The sequence below is a fragment of the Tachypleus tridentatus genome, chromosome 10 (genome assembly GCF_004210375.1).
Source record: "Tachypleus tridentatus isolate NWPU-2018 chromosome 10, ASM421037v1, whole genome shotgun sequence".
Taxonomy (NCBI): Eukaryota; Metazoa; Arthropoda; class Merostomata; order Xiphosura; family Limulidae; genus Tachypleus; species Tachypleus tridentatus.
In genome coordinates this window covers 174,249,041-174,274,801 of record NC_134834.1, presented here as the reverse complement: position 1 = coordinate 174,274,801, position 25,761 = coordinate 174,249,041, and the positions used below count along the sequence as shown (strand labels likewise).

Genomic DNA, 25,761 nt, shown 5'->3' with positions numbered 1-25,761 from the left:
ATCACTTTTTTCACGGATTTACCGCGGATTAACTTTAATGTATGGAGAGGTGTGATTCAGTAACAATGGCGGCCTCCATAAAGCTGACATAGAGAGCGGATAAGGTAGATTAACGGTCGATTTCTATTGTAATATATTTTATTTATTTCCCAAATTAAAGCAAATCCTTTTTAAATATCCCCTTTGAAGTTATAAAGCCAGGATTAAATTCGTAAGCCGCGTTTTTACACGTTCTTAAATTAGCAATGAGCCGCGGTAATCCTCGCTCACATCGCTCACAAGACTTGCTGCAGCGGCTTAAGCGATTTCGCGGTTTACTGGTCCGCGGTTTAATGGCGCTCCACTGTATTTGTAGACAATCAACAATTTGAAGTCCTATAACTTTTGGCACGTGACGAGGCATTACTCTTCACCAAGTACAGAGAAACTGTCTGAACAAAACGTTGATCTGTTTGAAAAAGATTGTACCAAAAACATACAATTTTATAAAATAAATTAAACAGATGATACATTATTATGGGGTTATGTGTTTTCGTTTACTAGTATTTCACATGAAGTGAACGCTATTTCGAAGCTGTTGAAACATAATTATAATTAATTATAATTTACATAAGACGTTACTATTAGGCCTATTACATTTTAACACTTATTTTTTTAAATAGTCTAACAAAGATTAGTGCATACTCATGATATTCGAACAACTCTTTGTTCCCCAAATCCATTGCTGACGACGTGTTTCTCTTAATCCAGAGCTCATCAAGCTGGCTGGACTAGGTAAAGAACACAATGTTAGAAAATACAATACTTCTAATTCTAATGTCGTATGACAAATATAATTAATTATAATCATGCTTTACCAGTTTAGAAAGGGCATTCACACTATAGCAACTGTGTTGCAACGAATGACTTATATAAATGGTGTTCCGACCACTACTGTGTTTGTTTTGTTCCAACCGGCCAGATGAGCCCTGAATTAAGCAGAATTCATTGGTAGTAGTTATAGTGTTCTTGTAATATTATTAGTATAAAATCTTCTAATACTTGAAAAGCCCTAAGGGACTAGATAAAGAATGCAGCATTAAAAATGTAATAGGCTTAATACTAATGTTTTATGAAAAGTATAGTTATTTATAATAACTTGAAATCAATTTCGTGACTTTTCATGCTTATAGACCTTCGAGAAAAAGGCATAAGTCAAAAAGTCGTGTAATGAAAGCTGTCTTTTTTTTAATATTGTTTCCATCTTTCAGGCCCTGCAGTGACACAGCAGCATGTCTGCAGACTTACAATGGTACAAACCGGTTGTCAATACCCGTGATTGGCAGAGCACACATAGCTTATTATGTAGCTTTGTGCTTAACTTCAAAACAAACAATCCATCCTTAGTCAGTACAGAAAACTTTAAAACTAATAAAAAGATTTATATATTAGGAATATAATTTCTGTTACCTTGCTAGAGATTTGTCCACTGTCTGACATTGTACTACTTGTAAACATATTTGTTTTCTGTTACATATAGCTTAGCTGGAGTCTCACGCAGTGTAACCATTGCTGTGGCTTATCTTATGTCTGTAACCTCTCTGAACCATCGAGATGCCTTGAAGGCAGTTCGTGGGGTTAGAAGTGTCGCTAATCCTAATTTAGGATTCCAGAAACAACTACACGACTTCGAACAGCGTAGACTAAAGGAGGTACTTATCTACGTATATGTATCTTCTTTCTCTCTTACGTATTCTATTTGTCTTTCTTCTGTTTTTTCGTATCACTAATTTATTTGTTTCACCAGTTCAGTAATGAGTGAGATATGTGTTTACATGAATGTCAAACAAAGAGTTTCATCTATAAATCCGTTTACCTGTATGTGTTGCAGCCATTTATCTGCATATCTTTGTGTTAGCTAGTTGCAGTTAAAAACAATAATACCATCCAAAATGACAAGCAGCGATCAATATAAGCAGATAAAGATATAAAAAATTATTCATAGAAGGGTTTGGTTTACTATAGAAAATTTGAGCACAGTAATATTTTAGAGAAACAAAAAAGACGATTAACTGCACAATGCTAATTGTTGAATACATGTATTAATGATGAACTGGCAAGTAATTTTCATTCTTATCACCCATACAAGCTACTTACTCCGTTTCACTTTAACTTCAGAGTGACTACAATATATTTTGATGTATATGGGGCTTAGGAAGGTGAGAGTTCACATGGAGGAATAAAAATAATATCTTAGAAGGAAAAATGAATGAAGGGACTCAACGATTTTACTGAAAACAACTATTCTTATGTTGACCCTACCATCATCTGGTAGGCCTAGCACTCAACTGGCAATCTGAGGAACGTGTTTTCAGTCCCTGTTCCACCAAACATTTTACACTTTCAGTAATGGCGGCGTTATAAAGTGACAGTCAATTCCACTGTTCGTTGATAAACGAGTAGTCCAAGGGTTGACGGTGAATGGTGAAGACTAGCTTCCTTCCCTCTAGTATTTTATTGCTAGTACAGATCACCCTCGTGTAGCTAGGCGCGAAATTCAAACCAAACAAAAACATCATCTGAACGATCCCACTGAAACTAAGTAATCCTATGTTGACACTACCATTTTTTGAACGATCCTACTGAAATAAGTAATCCTATGTTGACACTACCATCTTTTGAACGATCCTACTGAAATAAGTAATCCTATGTTGACACTACCATCTTTTGAACGATCCCACTGAAACTAAGTAATCCTATGTTGACACTACCATCTTTTGAACGATCCCACTGAAAATAAGTAATCTTATGTTGACACTACCATCGTCTCATTTTCATAAACGACGTTATAGAAATCCAACATCTTACTTAATTGTTGGTATTCAACAGAAAATCGACTTTATTAAAAGCTTACTACTGGAATAGGCATAGTGCTGATGCGGTATTAAGGGCATATTGGTCTGGTACGATGCTGGAGCACATCATGGAAGGTTATTTATATGAATAAATACGACCTTTCTCTAATGTGTAAGGATCAGGAGTTTGTCACATCATCTTTTTATTATATATTGTCACTGCTGTGGGTAAACTAAGCATCGAACATGTGCCACAAATCTATTATAAAGGTGGCGCTTCTTGGATAATATACTCCTTCAGTAGAATCCATGAATCTCTTCTATACTTATTCAAATCTCAATAGTAATCAGTTTTAGTGCTTCAGTTTACTACATAATAATCTGTACATAAATACTAAAAAGGAACCAATATGATATATTGAAATTAATATTTCTGTTATTCCACGGTTACATAATGTTGCATAGTAGTACAAAACAAGTACATGGCTTAGTAAAGGTATTATTTAAAGTGAAATTCTCAATGTGATCCTCTGAGAATGCCGCTACTTAAAAGAATGGAATTGTAACTTGATAAACTAATCAGGAAGCATTTCAGTTGGTTGTCTCGGTTATGTGAGTTTTTCTTATAGCAAAGCCGCATCGGACCATCTGCTGTGTCCACCAAGGGGAATTGAACCTCTAGTTTTGGCGTTATAAATACGTAGGTTTACTGCTGTCCCAGCCGGGGGCGGTTGGCCGGAGCTAGGCCTTTCTGTACTAGAAATATCATTTTCAGGCAGCTCACTACTGTATTAGTTTTGCCATATTGTTTTATATACTCAAACACAACTAGTTTTTATAGTTTGAGTAGGTCTGTGGGCTTATAAAACTAAAATTTAAGTTTTAAAATCTTTGGTAAGCAGGACACAGATGGCTCTTTGTATATATTTGCACTGAACAATAAAGAAACAAACAAATCAAATAAACTATTTATTATGACATTCTTTAATAAATTAGTGAAATAAGATGACAAAAAATTGCCTAAAATTAACATTATTACATTTTATCTTACTTGTCTTCCCGTGATTCAGGATTCACACCAAAAGTATGTTCATACGTTTTATTAGGAAACATACTTTGATGGTGACCAATTTTAACTGTTCCTTAAAATCAGAAGCCTTAAAGTTCACCCTCAAGTTAAAGATTTCCAATAATGTGTTATGGTCTTCGTCCTGCAGGAACCAAGCTGTGTATATTTGTAATATTTTGAAGATAAAAACTCTAGCATGTGTAAACGTAGGTAAACAGGTTTCAACTTTGTTGGTTTGTCAATTTATAATAATCACGTGAATGCTGTTTAATTCACTTTTCACTTTTACTAGTTTAGTTCCAAGGTTTTCTGCTTCCTTAAAATAATTGTTAATAGATTAGTCGAATGAAACTTCTAATTTAACTCCATAAATATTGTATTAAAACTGTATTTATAAAATGAATCGATATTTCACCAAAGTAATGTATGGATATGAAAGAAAGAGACAGCTAAAGGAAACAAAAATCGTAGGTATTTCATAACATAGTAATGGTGATCTAAATACTTTATGTCTGCATGCTTCGTTTTAACGCAAGGATTGCATGTGTAAGTTAACGTTTAGCTGTGGTAAAGTTAGCTAATGTGATATGAGTAACATTTGATTTGGAACCTCTAAAGTAAGTAGCAAAGTCTGAAAGATATTGATAAGGTTAATACACACATGGCTTCTACATAGCTAGCATTGAGAGTGCATTACGACATTGACAAAATGACTCCATAATAATCCGAGTAATAGCTTCCAGTACTCAGACTCGGGATTTTCAGGTACTCAACAAATATATTAGTAAATCTCTGAAAAATAAAACAACTTTCCACTGAGCTACGAAAGTATTTCTTTTCTGTAGTTTGTTTTGTTTTTTCAAACTTTCGGCTTGCATTCATTTTTTATCAGTGTGCTTTTAATTGAAAAAAAAATTATTAAACGTTTTGCTCGCGCTGACACTTTAATGGTAAAAGACTCGAATAACTTTATAATTTATAGGAAACTTAAGATCTGGCTATATTAATTACCATCTTTTCATCAAAATAATTTCAAATAAGGTCTGGACAAACTCGGCAACTCAATAACATTCAGTGGCGACAAATCAACAGGAATTTCCGACTGATTGCACATTAACACATAATTAAATTGTCTAGGTATAGCCACCATTAATTATTTACGACACGAATAAATCCAAATTAAGTCAATTGTGTAGCATTGTGCTTAATAACGAACAAATAGGATTAAGCTAGCTAGAAAAAAACAGTGAGAGGAATGGCTGTATACAAAAGGCACAAACATAATTACACTGTCTAGAAATAAAATTCTATATCAAATTACTTAAAAATTAGTTATAATTACTAAAGTCCAAATTCATCGAATTACAAATATTCATACTTATACGATAGAAGTTTATATAATTGACTAGAAATGTTATTAACTGGTTAGTATAATAGTTACTAAGAAAACCTTAGTTGAAAAAGAAGAATCTATTATTAATTTTTTGATAATTATAGTAGAATTACTATTAACTTGTCCAGAAAGGTAACCTTAGGTTAACGTAATAAGTAAAAAACATTGATGTTGTGAATTGAAAATGTGTAGAAAATATTTCCCTTCATACGTGATAAAAAATGCTGTTGTAGGTATGTGTAAAAATATATACCTATAGGAATCTAAGCAAAAACGTACAGTAATTTGTGATATAATTGGTTGTGTGACTCGTTTCGTAAAAGTTTGGAAAGCGAATGTCACGTGTGTGACCCGTGTCCAACACTGAACATTTTTATACATGAGAAGCAAGAGAGACTTGAGCTCCACGTACCCAATAATGAATAATGACGATATGTGTGGAAATCCAAAGCTCTTTGAATGAGTGATTTACATCCAGTACAAACACTGGAGAAGGACAAGATAATCTTCCATGGGTATACAGTAGGTCTTGTGATTTATACCGACGTGTAACTTTGTTAGAACTTCATCTATTATTGTTGGTATAGACTACAATTTATTACTATGTTAAGATTGAATAAACATGCGTCGGAAGATGGCTGATTTAATTTAACCTTGAAGCCCTTTTCTTAAAGAGTATGGTTTTGGTAAAGGATTATGTGTCAAATCCCACATAAACATGCTGAAATGTGACAAAGTAGTTGTCAAAAAAACCTAATATTATGCTTTTGGTGGTATCTTGACCCTCTTTATAACTACAAAAAAATGGGTAACGCCACCATTTTGTTTGTCAATGTGTGAGACCAATTTGAAAGTATCTTTATACCAAATCCCATGTAAACTTGTCACAATACGGCCAAGCCATTTGAACAAAATTCCCCAGAATATGATTATTTTGTGAACTCTAACTATCTGAAAGGAATCTGAATGGAGAACCCAATTTTTTTTTATATGTCAGTTTGTTGGGTGCATGAAAAATTATAATGGTGCCAATTTTCATCTTGATTGCTGTTAATATGATTGCACAGAAGCCCAAAATATACATTTTTGGGTTGTTTCACCTTTTACCCCATAAAATCCTTAAAAAAGATCTAACTCAAACAAGAGGAAATTCTCAGTAGTCGCGGCACTTTAACTTCTAGGCAAGATTAATGTAAGTTAATTTATGAGATCTTTCACCCCTTCCATATTAGCTATATTTATGTGCATCAGTGTGTGTAGTGGATTCATTGTTAATATTCATCAGGTCCTCTACCAGCCTACTCTCAGTATTTTATTGTTAGTACTGATCAAGTGCTCTACCAGCCTACTCTCAGTATTTTATTGTTAGTACTTATCAAGTCCTCTACCAGCCTACTCTCAGTATTTTATTGTTAGTACTGATCAAGTCCTCTACCAGCCTACTCTCAGTATTTTATTGTTAGTACTGATCAAGTGCTCTACCAGCCTACTCTCAGTATTTTATTGTTAGTACTGATCAAGTGCTCTACCAGCCTACTCTCAGTATTTTATTGTTAGTACTTATCAAGTCCTCTACCAGCCTACTCTCAGTATTTTATTGTTAGTACTGATCAGTCCTCTACCAGCCTACTCTCAGTATTTTATTGTTAGTACTGATCAAGTGCTCTACCAGCCTACTCTCAGTATTTTATTGTTAGTACTGATCAAGTGCTCTACCAGCCTACTCTCAGTATTTTATTGTTACCAGTACTTCATCAAGTCCTCTACCAGCCTACTCTCAGTATTTTATTGTTAGTACTCATCAAGTGCTCTACCAGCCTACTCTCAGTATTTTATTGTTAGTACTCATCAGGTCCTCTACCAGCCTACTCTCAGTATTTTATTGTTAGTACTCATCAAGTCCTCTACCAGCCTACTCTCAGTATTTTATTGTTAGTACTCATCAGGTCCTCTACCAGCCTACTCTCAGTATTTTATTGTTAGTACTCATCAAGTCCTCTACCAGCCTACTCTCAGTATTTTATTGTTAGTACTGATCAAGTGCTCTACCAGCCTACTCTCAGTATTTTATTGTTAGTACTCATCAGGTCCTCTACCAGCCTACTCTCAGTATTTTATTGTTAGTACTCATCAAGTGCTCTACCAGCCTACTCTCAGTATTTTATTGTTAGTACTCATCAGGTCCTCTACCAGCCTACTCTCAGTATTTTATTGTTAGTACTCATCAGGTCCTCTACCAGCCTACTCTCAGTATTTTATTGTTAGTACTCATCAAGTCCTCTACCAGCCTACTCTCAGTATTTTATTGTTAGTACTCATCAAGTCCTCTACCAGCCTACTCTCAGTATTTTATTGTTAGTACTCATCAAGTCCTCTACCAGCCTACTCTCAGTATTTTATTGTTAGTACTCATCAGGTCCTCTACCAGCCTACTCTCAGTATTTTATTGTTAGTACTCATCAAGTCCTCTACCAGCCTACTCTCAGTATTTTATTGTTAGTACTCATCAAGTCCTCTACCAGCCTACTCTCAGTATTTTATTGTTAGTACTCATCAGGTCCTCTACCAGCCTACTCTCAGTATTTTATTGTTAGTACTCATCAGGTCCTCTACCAGCCTACTCTCAGTATTTTATTGTTAGTACTGATCAAGTGCTCTACCAGCCTACTCTCAGTATTTTATTGTTAGTACTCATCAAGTCCTCTACCAGCTTACTCTCAGTATTTTATTGTTAGTACTCATCAAGTCCTCTACCAGCCTACTCTCAGTATTTTATTGTTAGTACTCATCAAGTCCTCTACCAGCCTACTCTCAGTATTTTATTGTTAGTACTGATCAAGTGCTCTACCAGCCTACTCTCAGTATTTTATTGTTAGTACTCATCAGGTCCTCTACCAGCCTACTCTCAGTATTTTATTGTTAGTACTCATCAAGTCCTCTACCAGCCTACTCTCAGTATTTTATTGTTAGTACTGATCAAGTCCTCTACCAGCCTACTCTCAGTATTTTATTGTTAGTACTCATCAGGTCCTCTACCAGCCTACTCTCAGTATTTTATTGTTAGTACTCATCAAGTCCTCTACCAGCCTACTCTCAGTATTTTATTGTTAGTACTGATCAAGTCCTCTACCAGCCTACTCTCAGTATTTTATTGTTAGTACTCATCAGGTCCTCTACCAGCCTACTCTCAGTATTTTATTGTTAGTACTCATCAAGTCCTCTACCAGCCTACTCTCAGTATTTTATTGTTAGTACTCATCAGGTCCTCTACCAGCCTACTCTCAGTATTTTATTGTTAGTACTCATCAAGTCCTCTATCAGCTTACTCTCAGTATTTTATTGTTAGTACTCATCAGGTCCTCTACCAGCCTACTCTCAGTATTTTATTGTTAGTACTGATCAAGTGCTCTACCAGCCTACTCTCAGTATTTTATTGTTAGTACTCATCAAGTCCTCTATCAGCTTACTCTCAGTATTTTATTGTTAGTACTCATCAGGTCCTCTACCAGCCTACTCTCAGTATTTTATTGTTAGTACTCATCAAGTCCTCTACCAGCCTACTCTCAGTATTTTATTGTTAGTACTGATCAAGTGCTCTACCAGCCTACTCTCAGTATTTTATTGTTAGTACTCATCAGGTCCTCTACCAGCCTACTCTCAGTATTTTATTGTTAGTACTCATCAAGTCCTCTACCAGCCTACTCTCAGTATTTTATTGTTAGTACTGATCAAGTCCTCTACCAGCCTACTCTCAGTATTTTATTGTTAGTACTCATCAGGTCCTCTACCAGCCTACTCTCAGTATTTTATTGTTAGTACTCATCAAGTCCTCTACCAGCCTACTCTCAGTATTTTATTGTTAGTACTGATCAAGTCCTCTACCAGCCTACTCTCAGTATTTTATTGTTAGTACTCATCAGGTCCTCTACCAGCCTACTCTCAGTATTTTATTGTTAGTACTCATCAAGTCCTCTACCAGCCTACTCTCAGTATTTTATTGTTAGTACTCATCAGGTCCTCTACCAGCCTACTCTCAGTATTTTATTGTTAGTACTCATCAAGTCCTCTACCAGCCTACTCTCAGTATTTTATTGTTAGTACTGATCAAGTCCTCTACCAGCCTACTCTCAGTATTTTATTGTTAGTACTCATCAAGTCCTCTACCAGCCTACTCTCAGTATTTTATTGTTAGTACTCATCAAGTCCTCTACCAGCCTACTCTCAGTATTTTATTGTTAGTACTGATCAAGTGCTCTACCAGCCTACTCTCAGTATTTTATTGTTAGTACTTATCAAGTCCTCTACCAGCCTACTCTCAGTATTTTATTGTTAGTACTGATCAAGTGCTCTACCAGCCTACTCTCAGTATTTTATTGTTAGTACTTATCAAGTCCTCTACCAGCCTACTCTCAGTATTTTATTGTTAGTACTGATCAAGTGCTCTACCAGCCTACTCTCAGTATTTTATTGTTAGTACTCATCAGGTCCTCTACCAGCCTACTCTCAGTATTTTATTGTTAGTACTGATCAAGTGCTCTACCAGCCTACTCTCAGTATTTTATTGTTAGTACTTATCAAGTCCTCTACCAGCCTACTCTCAGTATTTTATTGTTAGTACTGATCAAGTGCTCTACCAGCCTACTCTCAGTATTTTATTGTTAGTACTCATCAGGTCCTCTACCAGCCTACTCTCAGTATTTTATTGTTAGTACTCATCAAGTGCTCTACCAGCCTACTCTCAGTATTTTATTGTTAGTATTGATCAAGTGCTCTACCAGCCTACTCTCAGTATTTTATTGTTAGTACTGATCAAGTGCTCTACCAGCCTACTCTCAGTATTTTATTGTTAGTACTCATCAGGTCCTCTACCAGCCTACTCTCAGTATTTTATTGTTTGTACTTATCAAATCCTCTACCAGCCTACTCTCAGTATTTTATTGTTAGTACTCATCAAGTCCTCTACCAGCCTACTCTCAGTATTTTATTGTTAGTACTCATCAGGTCCTCTACCAGCCTACTCTCAGTATTTTATTGTTAGTACTCATCAAGTCCTCTACCAGCCTACTCTCAGTATTTTATTGTTAGTACTCATCAGGTCCTGTACCAGCCTACTCTCAGTATTTTATTGTTAGTACTCATCAAGTCCTCTACCAGCCTACTCTCAGTATTTTATTGTTAGTACTCATCAGGTCCTCTACCAGCCTACTCTCAGTATTTTATTGTTAGTACTTATCAAATCCTCTACCAGCCTACTCTCAGTATTTTATTGTTAGTACTCATCAAGTCCTCTACCAGCCTACTCTCAGTATTTTATTGTTAGTACTCATCAAGTCCTCTACCAGCCTACTCTCAGTATTTTATTCTTACTACTCATCAGGTCCTCTACCAGCCTACTCACAGTATTTTAAAGGAAGGATTAAAGTAGATTAATCTATGAAACCTTGGATGTGGTCAAATATATCAGTCGAAAGGGTTTGACCTTCCGAGTCCAAAATTGTAATTAGATCTGAAATCGGTCAAGAGATGAAGAAATTGTGAGCTAAATGTTTGTACATGAAAACAAAACAAAAATAACTCAGAGTCATTCCCATGAGCCACTATGCCGTGACTAAAAATTAAAAAAGTGTCTGTGCATATTGGACTATGGTACAGTCTAATCAAGTTCCAAATGAGTTCGTCGAGAAATAACAAATGGTGATCAATTGAAAGCGTTTGAAAGAAAGAAAGAACAAAGAAGAAACAATAGAGAAACAGTATTTTTGCGAGACATATTTATCAAAAATAAGGCGTGTAACCCCGGCTTACACGGTATAATTGTCTGAGAAATATTGACCCCTTACTTTATTAATACATTTAATGTAAAAATATAAGAAATAAGAAATAATTACACAAAACGTCGAGTAAGAATTCAACAAGTATTTTAATTAAGTATAAAATTTTGGAAACCATTTTTAGGTCTTTCAGCGTATCACCCTATAAGCCATTAGTGCCTCTAAAATTATTCATTTTTATTCACATTTACGACCCTGCATCGTGAGTAGTTTTTTCCTCATAACGTAAAAAGTATCACGATTAGGATTATGAAAGTATGGTATATTATAAATATTATACTAACACACATCTACAAAAAATTTTATGTAAATTGAAAACGAATAAATTGTTTATAAACAAATAACCAAACATAGGAGGGGCAGAAAGTGTTCGTGCGTCTACTTTAATGGCCAGCCTTTCAGGTGAATTACTTGCCACAATCTCTTCTCATAGCTCTCCATGATTGTTTGACAGTACTCGACTGGTATTTTCTTCCATTTTTATTTACAAAAGGCCTCCAACTCTTGCAAGATTTTCGGATGACGCTGATGAACCCTGGTCTTCAACTCATGCCAAACGTTTTCAATTGGGTTGAGATCGGGTGACTGCGATGGCCACTCCAGAACGTTTATATGGTTCCTCTGCAACCAGGATTACACATATTTCAATGTGTGCTCAGGATCATTGTCGTGTTGGAAGATCCAACGACTCCCAAGCCGCAAGTTTCGAGCATCATTCTTGATATAAGTGCCTAATATATCAACGTACTCTTCTTTATTCATGATTCCACTGACGCGGTGAAGGCTGCCTACACCAGAAGAGCTGAAGGAACCCCATAGCATGATCGAACCACCTCCGTGTTTAACTGTAGGGACGGTATTCTTTGGAAGATTTCGAAGCTCGATTATAGTTTTTTTTTTTTAAATTTCGCACACAGCTACTCGAGGGCTATCTGTGCTAGCCGTCCCTAATTTAGCAGTGTAAGACTAGAGGGAAGGCAGCTAGTCATCACCACCCACCACCAACTCTTGGGCTACTCTTTTACCAACGAATAGTGGGATTGACCGTCACATTATAACGCCCCCACGATTGAAAGGGCGAGCATGTTTGGCGCGACGGGGATGCGAACCCGCGACCCTCAGATTACGAGTCGCACGCCTTAACACGCTTGGCCATGCCGGGCACATTATCATTATGTTATATTATATATTTTCAGGATCATCGATTTTAGTCTCGTCTGACCAAAGAATATTCTTCCAATAGGTAAAGGGTTTATATACATGCTTTCTTGCATACCTCAATCGTGTTTCTAAATGAACAGGCTTTAAATATGGAGTTCTACGAGGACGGCATACTTTGAACCCAGAAGAGCGTAACATGTTCGTAACTGTAGAGGTGCTTACTTCAACCCCAGTTTCCCTTAACAGTTTCTGTATGTCATTACGTGTTAAACGAGAGTTCCTACTAACTTCTCTGAGAACTTTCCTCTTGATTCTCTCTGGAATTTTAGTGGGGTCCGGTATGAGGGAGGTTAGCAGTTGATCCTGTAAGCTTAAACTTGGCAATTATGCTTTGAACAATAGATTTCTGCACATTAAGTTGTGTAGCAAATACCGGAAAGAGACACACGAGACTTGTATTTTACAATAATTCGGTTTTTTAAATCACTGGACAGTTGTTTCCTGTTCTCCATGACGACCAAGCAGATAATGATGGAGATGGCACTAAATTGCCGGAAGTACATGTTTTGTTGGCTAAATTCCAATAATTATAAACTCAGTGTCTAGTTCTGGAATAGTATATTGTAGTTTATTCGCCAAACTAAACAAAATGTTGAAGGGCATATCAGTTTTTTCTGTTCCTCCTATTTTTGGTTATTTGTTTATAAACAGTTTATTTGTTGTTTAATTTACATAAAATTTTATGTAGATATGTGTTAGTATAATATATTATACGTCTATTAGCCTAATTTTGATACTTTTTAAGTTATGTGCCAAAAAACTACTCGTGACGTACGGGTACGCACACTTTCTGTCGTAACTGTACTTTATCTTTCAGAAGTTGTTTCAGATTATCATGGTGTTTGAAGTATTTCAAAATAAATTAAAACGGCCCTTGTGTGTGTGTGTGTGTGTGTATACACTTACAATTAACAGGAGTACAACATTAAAATAATTGAACGATAAATTATTGACTAAAAACAAGAACCAGCTATAAACTGATTTGACATATTTTGGTGTTTTTACGTCATCATCCTGAAGAAAATATCATTATTTATGGTGCAATTATTTGAACGTTGTACTCTTAACTGTATACAGTTTCACTCTTTCATGATATTTATTATTCAATAAAGCACTAGCTACGATTTAATTGAAAAATATTGAATGATAAGTAAGATATATATATATATTTGTGTGTGTGTGTGATGTGATTAATTTTCGATTTTCAGGAGAGAAAACGACTGGTTGGGAAGTTTCCTAATGCCGATTTTCAGGAAGATGAGAACGAGTGTCGTAAGCTGCTAATGGCCTATCATAATTGTGTCCGCCCACTGGATCCCTGTGCAGGGATATGCCGACGTCATCCCGCCCCGCCCTCGCCCAAACGTCGACCTCCCGGCCGAGAAAATGCCCGTCCTTGCTAATGAGACTCTCTTATTTGGCGGATCTTTGTAAAATACATTAGTTATATTGTAGGCATTTCTAACTCTTAATACATTCTTGGGCAAAATATCAATAATAATAACTTGTTTGTATTGCTTGATCATGTAGGTTTATATCCTAATAGCTTCTTGCATCGTATTCACGAGCTTTCGATCAACTAGAAGTTTCCGTGTCTGACAGTATGTGTGATTCAGAAACGTTATAGTTACTAGGTGGATGAAAATGAAATAGAGGCAGCTAACAAAATACTTGAGTTTACCCTGGTAGATTTACCCAATTGTTTGACACGGGAATACTTCGGTAGATTTTCCAAGTTGTTTGACACGGGAATACTTCAGTAGATATTCCCAATTGTTTAACACGTGGGTATACTTTGGTAGATTTTCTCAATTATTTGACAAGGCTTTGCTACAGTAGATTTTGTCAATTGTTTGACTCATAGATATACTTTGGTAGATTTTCCCAATTATCTGACACGGGTATACTCCGATAGATATTCCCAGTTGTTTAACACGTGGGTATACTCCGGTAGATTTTGTCAATTGTTTAATACGAGGATATACTTTGGTAGATTTTTGCAAGCAATAATTTATATACAAATGTATTTATTATTTCATTTTAGTTGTTTTCAACACTCGATCGGCACTGGACAGCAAAATATTTGGACGGGTGTAAACTTTATACTTTTTAGTAGTACCTACTACCAGTTACTGCTGGTTTTGTTTAAATGAAGGATTCTTGGAAGTAAGATGGTTTACGTTATTGTAATTACTTGCATGTTTTGATGTATTGTTTGATCCTAACCAGGTCGCGATGACTTGATCTTTTACTGTTAGCTTCTGAAAATAGTGTAAAATATGTGTTTGTTTTCAAACAAAACATTCACTAACTCAACTACTCTGCTCTATTAGCAGACACTAGAAGTGATTGTTAGATATGCAGTTACATGTTTATGATCAGAATAGATACTTAAAAACATAACGGGATTTTGCCTTATTATTTTGCTCAATCAGCCTTTATATGCAGTCTTATGTATGAACGTTCGAAATAGCTTAGTTTATCACGCTCTCTGCTTTCATTGGAATCGATATTTTTGCAACGAATTGAAGTAATGTTATTTAGCATCAGTATCTAGTTTTCTAAGTATAAAAATAATTAAAGTTTATGTTTTATACACTGTTTCCTTCTAAGTGGCGTGTCGTCTATATATTCATTACTTAATAAATGAATAAATGAAACATTAAAAATTTTAACAGTGTGAAATAAAAATATGTTTGCGTGTAAACAGCCTGGTCAAGTTGGCTGTTTATCAACACAAGCAGTGATCCCAGTTGCATCATGGTGCCCAGGCACCCTGATGCTGTTTGTTTGAAAAAACTGTTGAGGCATGTAACTGAAGTGTTGAGCCGTCCGTTAAAGATAGCGCGTCAACTGGTACCTTATTAGCTGCACACTAACGTGACATCACCATGCCAACCAAAACAAATTTCGTTTATATGCGGTAAAAAACTTTTGACAAATTGCATTTGTAACCGAAGTTATACAGGTTTATATAAAGTATTTTTTGTACAGTAAAAATTTACGAAGCAACAAGCATTAGACTTCAACAGTATTATAGACCTTACCATTATTAGACTAAAACAGTATTACGTATTAATGTGAACATTTAATCTTAAAAGTAAAAGTAATACACACATACATACATATATAAGAATACACATCAAAGGAAATGTTTATCAGTCATCTAAAAAATTGTTGCATGACTCACTAAAAGAGTCGCGACACGCCACTGATCATTCTTTTGATCGACTTCCCCATTTTCATGCCACAGAATATACACATTTAAGTAGCTATTATTATGGTTCTTTAAGAAGAGAAGGTGGAACAGTATGACTCCTGTTTCTAGAGCAATACAGTTTTTCATAGTAGTTAGGATGCAATATAGCTTAGATTTTTGTGAACAATTAGATGTAAAGGCTTCATCTTTGCACCCTTAAACTAGTCATCGATTATCATGAACTTGTACTCTAGTATAAAACACCTTGTATACTGAATGTGATTCATTGTGTTAGTATGTAGTTTTCCTGTGCTGAAGCTTCTTCGTTACATATATTATCTCCATCCACTGAAAGAGAATTTTCACGTCCATACCAGGACCGGTTTCAGTAGTTTCACTTAATTACTGAAATGATTTACAAAGGCACTCGTGTCTGATTAGTAAAAAAAAATGAAGTGGTGAAGTGGAAGTGGAAAACTGACTACAATATTTAAGATATCAGTTCAGCTAATGGCATGGTTGTAAATCAAATAATTATGTTATTGTAATGTTACCCACAAACCGAAAGAGAAAGGGTTATAAATATTATGATATAAATGAAGAAGTTAGAGGGAAGGTCACTGTATTTTTAATAAATTAATGACAGAGGAAGACTGTGATATAGTACTGTGTAAGTGAAGGTGATGGCTGTGATATAGTACTGTGTAAGTGAAGGTGATGGCTGTGATATAGTACTGTGTAAGTGAAGGTGATGGCTGTGATATAGTACTATGTAAGTGAAGGGGATGGCTGTGATATAGTACTATGTAAGAGAGGGGGATGGCTGTGATATAGTACTATGTAAGAGAAGGGGATGGCTGTGATATAGTACTATGTAAGAGAAGGGGATGGCTGTGATATAGTACTATGTAAGAGAGGGGATAGCTGTGATATAGTAGCTACCATGTAAGAGAAGGGGATGGATAGCTGTGATATAGCACCATGAAGGGGATAAGTGAAGGGGATGGCTGTGATATAGTACTATGTAAGAGAAGGGGATGGTTGTGATATAGTACTATGTAAGAGAGGGGATAGCTGTGATATAGTACTATGTAAGAGAAGGGGATGGCTGTGATATAGTACTATGTAAGTGAAGGGGATGGCTGTGATATAGTACTATGTAAGAGAAGGGGATGGTTGTGATATAGTTCTATGTAAGAGAAGGGGATGGCTGTGATATAGTTCTATGTAAGAGAAGGGGATGGCTGTGATATAGTACTATGCAGGAGAAGGGGATAGCTGTGATATAGTATTATGATTTTTTATGGCGAAAGGAAAGTGTAAGAACCTGGGTGTGATGTGACGAAGACTATATTGAGTTACGGTGCAGGAGAAGATGTAATGTATTACAGTGTAAGGAAACTTATTGTGTAAGAATGGCAGGAAACAAAAGTGTAATGACTTTGAAAAATGGGATAATACCGGTGACTAAGACGCGTTGCGATATAATGGTATGGAAATATTGGTTTGTCATGATTTAAGAAAAGAGGGAAATCATGATTCTTGTGACGTAAGTAGACTGAAGTACGTTGTGATGAGAGAATGTGAAAGTGATATTTTATAATATATGAACTGAAGAAAGCTAAAAGTAGTGTATAATAATAGTGGAATCATATTTATGTAATAATATTTTACAGTGATACGACATTAATATAGTTAGTGGATAAACCGATACTGTGTTAGGGAGGTGAGAACAAAGGTGGTAGTGTTATATAGATTAATGAATGAGTTGGAACTGTTAGAGAGAATTTTACGTAAATGTAGCATTATTTATAGAAGACTTATAATATAAGCTTATACGATATGTTACAGTGGAGAAAAAAAATGTCATTATTATGAAAAGCCTGATAACAGCTAATTACATGTTAGAGGAGATAAACTGACCCTATAAAGACATTCAGAGATAAGCGAAACGTCCGTTTAGAAAGTTTAGGAGATAAGCTAAAACTGTTAGAGAGATAATAAAGTAAGCATGACGCATATTCAGAATGAAAGTAACTTTGAAAGGGAAGAAACTGGGAAGTGAAGAGTAAATATATGTATTTTGTAAAATAGATAATACAGCGAAACTTGTTTTAGATGGGAAAGGAAGACAAATTAGAAAATAAGAATATAAAACTCACAGTGACCTAATTTGTAAGTTTAATGATCAGTGAATCACTAAACGCTATTGATTGGATTCTTATCTCATAATACCCATCACCTAAAATAAGCTGTGCAAATTACAATTTAACACGGTTGTGTCAACCCACATAAATATGATTCTACTTTCTGATCTTTTATATTGTCGTTTTTTTTTAATTACCTGTTACACTGTGTTCAGCATAATAGATCAGGATTTCCCATATAACACACTCTAGTACATACATATGTAAATACATACAACACAGTCAAAGTTTCGGGGAATTTTTTGTTGTTTTCTTTACAATTGCCAGGATACTATTAGAAGCAGTTAGCAACAAACTGCCAGAATCAATCTGTAGACAAAAAATGTAACTTGATAACCGTTTCCGTGACGGTCAACTGTGTTGCTTTGGGTGTAATAGAACTAGTTTCTAAATGTTTGGTTATACAACAGCTTTCAGTGAATAGTTTAAAAACTACGAACTATCAGTAAATTATTTGACAACATTTCGTTTTGAGAATAAGTTTCAAGATATGTACTGTTTAGTAGACAGATATTGAACTAAAGAACTTCTTGATGACGAGAAACCCACTTGAAATAAAAATGTATCTTAGCCGTTCTCAGGTACATTTTTGAACTAAAGAATGTTAAAAGTGTTAAATTATTTCAAAATTAACTTGGTTATTTACACTTTGAGGATCTTCGAGCAATTTTTTTACAAAGAAGATATCAAAAATTATTATCCGTCTTATTGTAATGTGCGCACTACGGATTAGTTGGTTTACATTTACATTGAATATATAGTGCCCATCTTGTGAAACTATCTACGTCCAAAACTGTAGAAATAAATACACAGTAAGATGTAGATTAAGACCAATGAACGGTCTGTTTTATGTTATTGTTTATCATTTGTAAATAAAGTAGCCTACTAAAGAATCAAACGAAAAAAGTGTTAGAAAGTCAGGTTAGTAGAACCCCATTCGTGCTTAAGTCTATTGTGATATAGGTACATCTCGGGGCAGTCAGTATAAGCAGCTGCTGTGTCAGGTTTTGAACGTACTGGGCGTGTGTCCAACAGAGGTAATGTGTTATTGATCAACAAGAACAAAATCCAGTTTTCAGGAAGGTATACGTAGTCTTCAAGAACCAATGAGTTTCATCTGCTTCTGTTGTGTTCCACCGTGCTGTAAAACTACCATTTTTTAAAAATAAATTCAAAGTTTTGTATAAGCTGTAAGTGTCGATAGCACTAGAGTGCTGAGACTTGCTAGTAAGTTTTGACTGACAATGTCATCACCCATACAGGATATTTAAAAAGAAAATATTTTAACAATTTCATATAACTTGGAACATTTTTTATTTCCAGTATAGGTGTTTACTTGGTGTAGTTATACAATGTGTTTATGAGACCGATAAAAGTTAGAGGCTTCTTATTTTCCTGTTACAGAATGACCGTTGTTTGTTACTGTTTTATGTACTTAATATTTCTTACTTTTGAACATATATTACTACTATACTACTTTTTGTTCTATTTATCACGTTAATACGTAATCATTTTTATTTGTTTATTTCTTTTCTGTAGTTGACGCTACAACAGTTCTTAAATTTTACTCTTTATATTAATACTTTCCTAAATGTTAATCTGATTTGTATTTGTTAACCTATTTTTATTCGTTCATACTTTATAAAAGTAAGATATTATTATCCCTTTCTTAATTGTTGTTAACCTATTTTTACTCGTTCATACTATATATGAGTAAAAATAATATTAACCCTTTCTTAATTGTTAACCTATTTTACTCGTTCATACTTGATTTCAGTAAGATAGTATTACCCTTTTTGTAATTGTTAATATATTTTGCCTGTTCATACTTTATATGAGTAAGATAATATTAACCTTTTCTTAATTGTTAACTGCTTTGTTCTTTCTTATGCTTTAAGTAAGATAGCATTAATCCTTTCTTAATTATTAATCTATATTTATGAACTTCTGTTTTTAATTAAATTATTAATCCTTGCAATATTTTCTTTATTTTTCAAACTTTCGATTAGCTGTTAATTTTCCTTCGTATCATAATCCATTCTTTAGCTGATATGTCGTTTAAAAATATTATGATACTCTCGGTGTTATTATTTCTCTGATTTTTAATCCTTTATACATGTGTGATATCATAAAAGTTATGTTATACGAAACTTCTGTAATTTACTGAAAAAGCTGATTATGTTAAAGTTTTATAATAGTGTTAAAGAAAACCCAAGTAAACTGAGCTACCATTACAATCCGTCCTTTTTTATAACCCTCGTGTTTTTAAGGGCCTACCGCATTCCTCAGTAAATAAATTGACTTTTTTAACATTTTGTTTGTTTTTGGAATTTCGCACAAAGCTACTCGAGGGCTATCTGTGCTAGCCGTCCCTAATTTAGCAGTGTAAGACTAGAGGGAAGGCAGCTAGTCATCACCACCCACCGCCAACTCTTGGGCTACTCTTTTACCAACGAATAGTGGGATTGACCGCAACATTATAACGCCCCCACGGCTGGGAGGGCGAGCATGTTTAGCGCGACGCGGGCGCGAACCCGCTCCCCTCGGATTACGAGTCGCACGCCTTACACGCTCGGCCATGCCAGGCCTTTTTTTTTTTTTAACATTATGTATATAAATAATATATTAAACATGACCTTAAACTATGTTGTTATTATATCCACTGCAATGAGACATTTCGATAGAAACCGGCCAAAGTTAATCAGTATTAAACGGATATTTATATCCATTCTATTCAGTCACTTACTGCACGCAGGTTTGTTCTGGAACCTGTAAGGATTTACAAAGAAAGTATTCTGAAGTTAGTCTCTAAGCCTGATGTGCTTTTTTTTGTTACATGTATCTATCCACAAAGTAGTGTTTTGATGAAGCTACATAGCTGCTCGTTGTTATATCCTAGTTTTGTAGTTTTGTTAGGCTTTATTTTAGGAAATAAGTGATAACCACATTCAACGTTAAAATGTTTGTATCCTATTTTTGTCAAGTTTTACTTAAAAATAAGTGATAACAAGTTAGTCACCATGAACATGTTTGTATCCTGTTTTTGTTAGGTTTTTTTTTGTAGAAAATAAACGATTTAACAGTCACCATGAGCATTTTTATATTCTTTTTGTGTTAGGTTTTATTTCAAGAAATAAACGAAACATAATAACAGCAACCGTGAACATGTTTATATCCTAGTTTTATTTCAATAAATAAGTTTAAGATGAAAATTACTTATAGAGGATTATAATGGATAATAAGTTAATATTAGTTTAATTAATTATAAAGGATTATCGCAATCTTTAAAATAGAAAAAAAGGAAGATAAAAAGGTATTTTATACTTAGCGCCTCATACAGTCTTTATCGATATAATTATTTAGGGTTACGATTTAATAACAGGCACTAGTGGCAATAGATGCTATCATTAATATCAGCCGTATCCTCGTTATGTTTGCAACATTTTTGTAGGAAATTTAACTTTTATGACTGCCATACGATTTTCAATGAAAATATTACACAGTTTTTAGGAATAAAATGTCTAATATTTGTAATTGTACATATTTGTATTTAAAGATTAAGGTTTTTGTCTATGTTTTTACATTTCACGTTTTATTTTTTACATTTTTGAAACTTAATTTATCTTTTTCATCTCTATGCCTCTTCCTTCTTACAGTTCTAAAGGAGTTAATGAAATAATATTAGAATGTTTTTAAATTACTCTATATTTAAAGTCGTTAAGTAGGTTAATATACAAATTATCATAGAAATTATTTGCTAAAGTTGCAAAGTACTGCGTTTTATAGTCTACTTTTCATGGATACATGTCTAACGATATTTAGTTAGCAGATACTAGCAAAAGGTTCCTGCTATATTTGAGCCGAAGGGTAAGAACCGTTCGCTCATGCAAAAGTCACTTTTGTGTGGCTTCGCATTAATATATCTTGCTACGACGTTCTTGCACGGTATAGTCCTCATTATCGGTATATAGATGGTAAAACTTGGATAGTTTTCAAACTCGAAACGTTCGTCCAATCGTTAAGGTCCACCCAAACTCCTTTATCAGATTTCGTCGGCATTATTTCAGGAATTTCCTCACTAGACTTTGTGATACCAAAAGAATAACGTGTGTTATACCATGCTATAATATATCATCCACATTCACCAAAAGCCCATAAGTGGGACAACAGTATTAAGGAAATAATTATACAACAATATTAACTTGTACTTTTAACTGACAATATTGTAGTTCTTTGTTTTAATAAATCTACGGAACTTGAGAGGTTGTTTATGATGTCGTGAAAATATTCTAGATATCACACATTAAATCGTACAAACTTATTTGATTACTTACAGAAAATTATCATGCACCAATGTTGTTGTTTTCAACAGATTTTCTCAGTTAATCTAACAGATTATTTATAATATCATTAGACACTGATTACGTGGTGTGAAATAATTCTTGTATTTTGTTTATAGTTGACGAGACTAGCTCTTCACATAATGGCAGTATGATATTTTATACATAACTGATGAGACTAGCTCTTCAAATGACAGAATCGTATCATAATCTTGGTGAAGCGTTCATGGATATGGATAAACTATCTGTAGCAGTTGTTGGTGTGCTTGTTGCTACTTTTATCTGTCTTTCAAATGAGCAATGTATATCAAAACTACATCTGTAATACTATTATTACTGGAGTAACGGTTGACTAACTGTGTGCCGCTGAAAAGAATCGGTATACATAAATATATTTTTATTTTATGTATAAAATAATGATCCTAAAATATTTTTAAGTAACGTCCTCACACAATTGCCAGGTTATTCCTGTGGATCGTGGATTGGTAAAGGTTTGAAACCCATTATTTAGGGGGCCGTGTGTGGCTCAGTGCTTATTATATCGGCTATAGATCAAAAGGGAAAGGAACACGTTCAGTTGTGGGACATTTATAAATGTGTTAACATAAGTTACTTTACCAAACTGCATTTCAATTGTATTGTTTCACAAGCATTCCTTTATGGCATAATCATCTAGCGTTAGTAAATACTTATAAGCAATAAAAAATTAAAATTACTGTTCTTGTAAACTTCACGTATCTTTTTCCAGGCGAAGACATCAGTAGGTCCTTTGAAGACGAATTTTGTAGCTCATTCTTAATCCGTGAACTGATTTACAGAGCTCTAAACCTTTCTTGATCTATCAGATTTTTTAGGTATGCCATTTCCTAGCTTAAAAATAATTCCTTGCTGCAAACTGTTACTAGAATGGATGAAACTATCATACAAACTGTTATATGGAAAATTATATTTTAAAATACTGTTCTTAAGTAATTCAATTTTGACGGTGAATTTCTTTGACAGAGCTGATTGCATGGTCATGGTTTCGCTATACGAAGAGTTGGGAGATTTCTTTTGCGAATTATAGTCGTGATTTCGCTATAAGAAGAGTTGGGAGATTTCTTTTGCGAATCATAGTCATGATTTTGCTCTAAGAATATCTGAAAGATGTTTTCTCGAATCATAGCCCTTGTTTCTATAGGAAGATTTTTTATTCACACGCCCATTTATTTTGCTTTTAAAAAACAGGTTTTCTTCACCCAGCTGAGACCCTTGCTTTTTTGATGGTTGCATCCTTAATATCCATTAACGCATTGTTCGCGAATAATTACTACAGCATATATTTAAATTTCAATCTTATAACATATCCTTACCCTTAACACAGCGCCATGAGAGAAATTAAAACCTTTCTCAATAAACATGAAAAGAAAATTCAGATTTATTTGTCATTATTATTTTATGATTAGCATATGTTATTCTGCCATTTTATCATTTATTATTATCACTATATTTCTTTTTTATATAAAATATTGAGTACTTTTCAGTAATTCCTAAATGATCTGGGCAGTTGTTCTGTTTATCCTACTCATTCCTACATTATTATTTTACCCTAAATTACTATATGAGGTTGTTATGGTTACAACATACCAAGTTTATAAATAAATTTATCGTAATAAGTTAACTGTAACTACATTTGAAATTAATATGTGCTCAGAGTTCTTAGGATTATTGTTTATGGATCTAGAAATACTGTTTGAAAAAAATCACAGATGTGTATACTTATTTCTTTTTTGCTCTGTCATGCAAAATTGCTGTTTCTCTGTACTTTTTGTTTGAAGTCTAAAAGTGTTAGAAGTTTAAAATAAAAATATGCAATTCAAATGTAAAATATACTAAAGAGTTCCTGATCGTGTGTGGTAATTTGGAGAAAATACAGCTTCTGTTATTTAATTTGTTAATTTGATTGTTTTTGACAATTTTCAGGGCTATTGGATTCAAAATTTCTCACTGGTTTTCGACGTTTTAATTGTGTCACAACAACAGTTTAAAGAACGGATATTTTAAAACCATTTCAGAGTGTTTCAGTTAATACTACACATATATATCAATGTGTAAAAAATTTCTCGGATGTATTTATATGAAATACCTAATGCAACTGACAGAATAGTCTTTTAAGAAAATGAATAAATGTCCGAGGAAGACTTCAGAAAATAGGCAACAATATTATTGTGAATTAGAGAGGTGTAGCAATATTCTAAACCAAAAAAACAAATGTTCCAAACCATCAACAAATAGATTATAAAGTTCATTAAAGACTGATAAGCATTCTTTAGATTTTGATATTTATTTAAATACAGTCTATTGTGCCGAATCAGAAGAGTCACCTTTATTATAAGCATATACCTTAGTAACACCACTAACAGATACATTTCTATGGTAGTGATTCTGTCCCACCTTATTAACACCATTAACAGATACATTTCTATGGTAGTGATTCTGTTCTACCTTAGTAACACCACTAACAGATACATTTCTATGGTAGAGATTCTGTCCTACCTCAGTAACACCACTAACAGATACATTTCTATGGTAGTGATTCTGTTCTACCTTAGTAACACCACTAACAGATACATTTCTATGGTAGAGATTCTGTCCTACCTCAGTAACACCACTAACAGATACATTTCTATGGTAGTGATTCTGTCCTACCTCAGTAACACCACCAACAGATACATTTCTATGGTAGTGATTCTGTCCTACCTTAGTAACACCACCAACAGATACATTTCTATGGTAGTGATTCTGTTCTACCTTAGTAACACCACTAACAGATACATTTCTATGGTAGTGATTCTGTCCTACCTTAGTAACACCACCAACAGATACATTTCTATGGTAGTGATTCTGTCCTACCTTAGTAACACCACCAACAAACACATTTTTATGGTAGTGATTCTGTCCTACCTTAGTAACACTATTAACAGATACATTTCTATGGTGAGATTCTGTCCTACCTCAGTAACACCACCAACAGATACATTTCTATGGTGGTGATTCTGTTCTACCTTAGTAACACCACTAACAGATACATTTCTATGGTAGAGATTCTGTCCTACCTCAGTAACACCACTAACAGATACATTTCTATGGTAGTGATTCTGTCCTACCTTAGTAACACCACCAACAGATACATTTCTATGGTAGTGATTCTGTTCTACCTTAGTAACACCACTAACAGATACATTTCTATGGTAGTGATTCTGTCCTACCTTAGTAACACCACCAACAGATACATTTCTATGGTAGTGATTCTGTCCTACCTTAGTAACACCACCAACAGATACATTTCTATGGTAGTGATTCTGCCCTACCTTAGTAACACCACCAACAGACACATTTCTATGGTAGTGATTCTGTCCTACCTTAGTAACACCACCAACAGACACATTTTTATGGTAGTGATTCTGTCCTACCTTAGTAACACTATTAACAGATACATTTCTATGGTAGAGATTCTGTCCTACCTCAGTAACACCACCAACAGATACATTTCTATGGTAGTGATTCTGTTCTACCTTAGTAACACCACTAACAGATACATTTCTATGGTAGAGATTCTGTCCTACCTCAGTAACACCACTAACAGATACATTTCTATGGTAGTGATTCTGTCCTACCTTAGTAACAC

At 34.4% G+C, this 25,761-nt stretch overlaps 1 protein-coding gene and 1 long non-coding RNA gene across 3 annotated transcripts in view; one reads left to right on the top strand and one right to left on the bottom strand.

The window, feature by feature from the left end:
- Positions 1 to 16,473, top strand: part of LOC143230956 (dual specificity protein phosphatase 22-B-like) — a 40,936-nt gene extending 24,463 nt beyond the window's left edge. For both annotated transcript variants that reach the window (XM_076465308.1, XM_076465309.1), the window contains exons 5-6: positions 1,520 to 1,691; positions 13,557 to 16,473. In XM_076465308.1, coding sequence (XP_076321423.1) covers positions 1,520 to 1,691; positions 13,557 to 13,751 — 367 coding nt within the window. In that variant the 3' untranslated portion in view covers positions 13,752 to 16,473. The remainder of the gene's footprint in view (positions 1 to 1,519; positions 1,692 to 13,556) is intronic.
- Positions 16,474 to 21,405: 4,932 nt separating this feature from the next.
- LOC143230955 (uncharacterized) overlaps positions 21,406 to 25,761 on the bottom strand; it is a 29,109-nt gene continuing 24,753 nt past the window's right edge. Inside the window, exon 4 of the long non-coding RNA XR_013016706.1 lies at positions 21,406 to 21,837. This is a non-coding gene — a long non-coding RNA (uncharacterized LOC143230955). The remainder of the gene's footprint in view (positions 21,838 to 25,761) is intronic.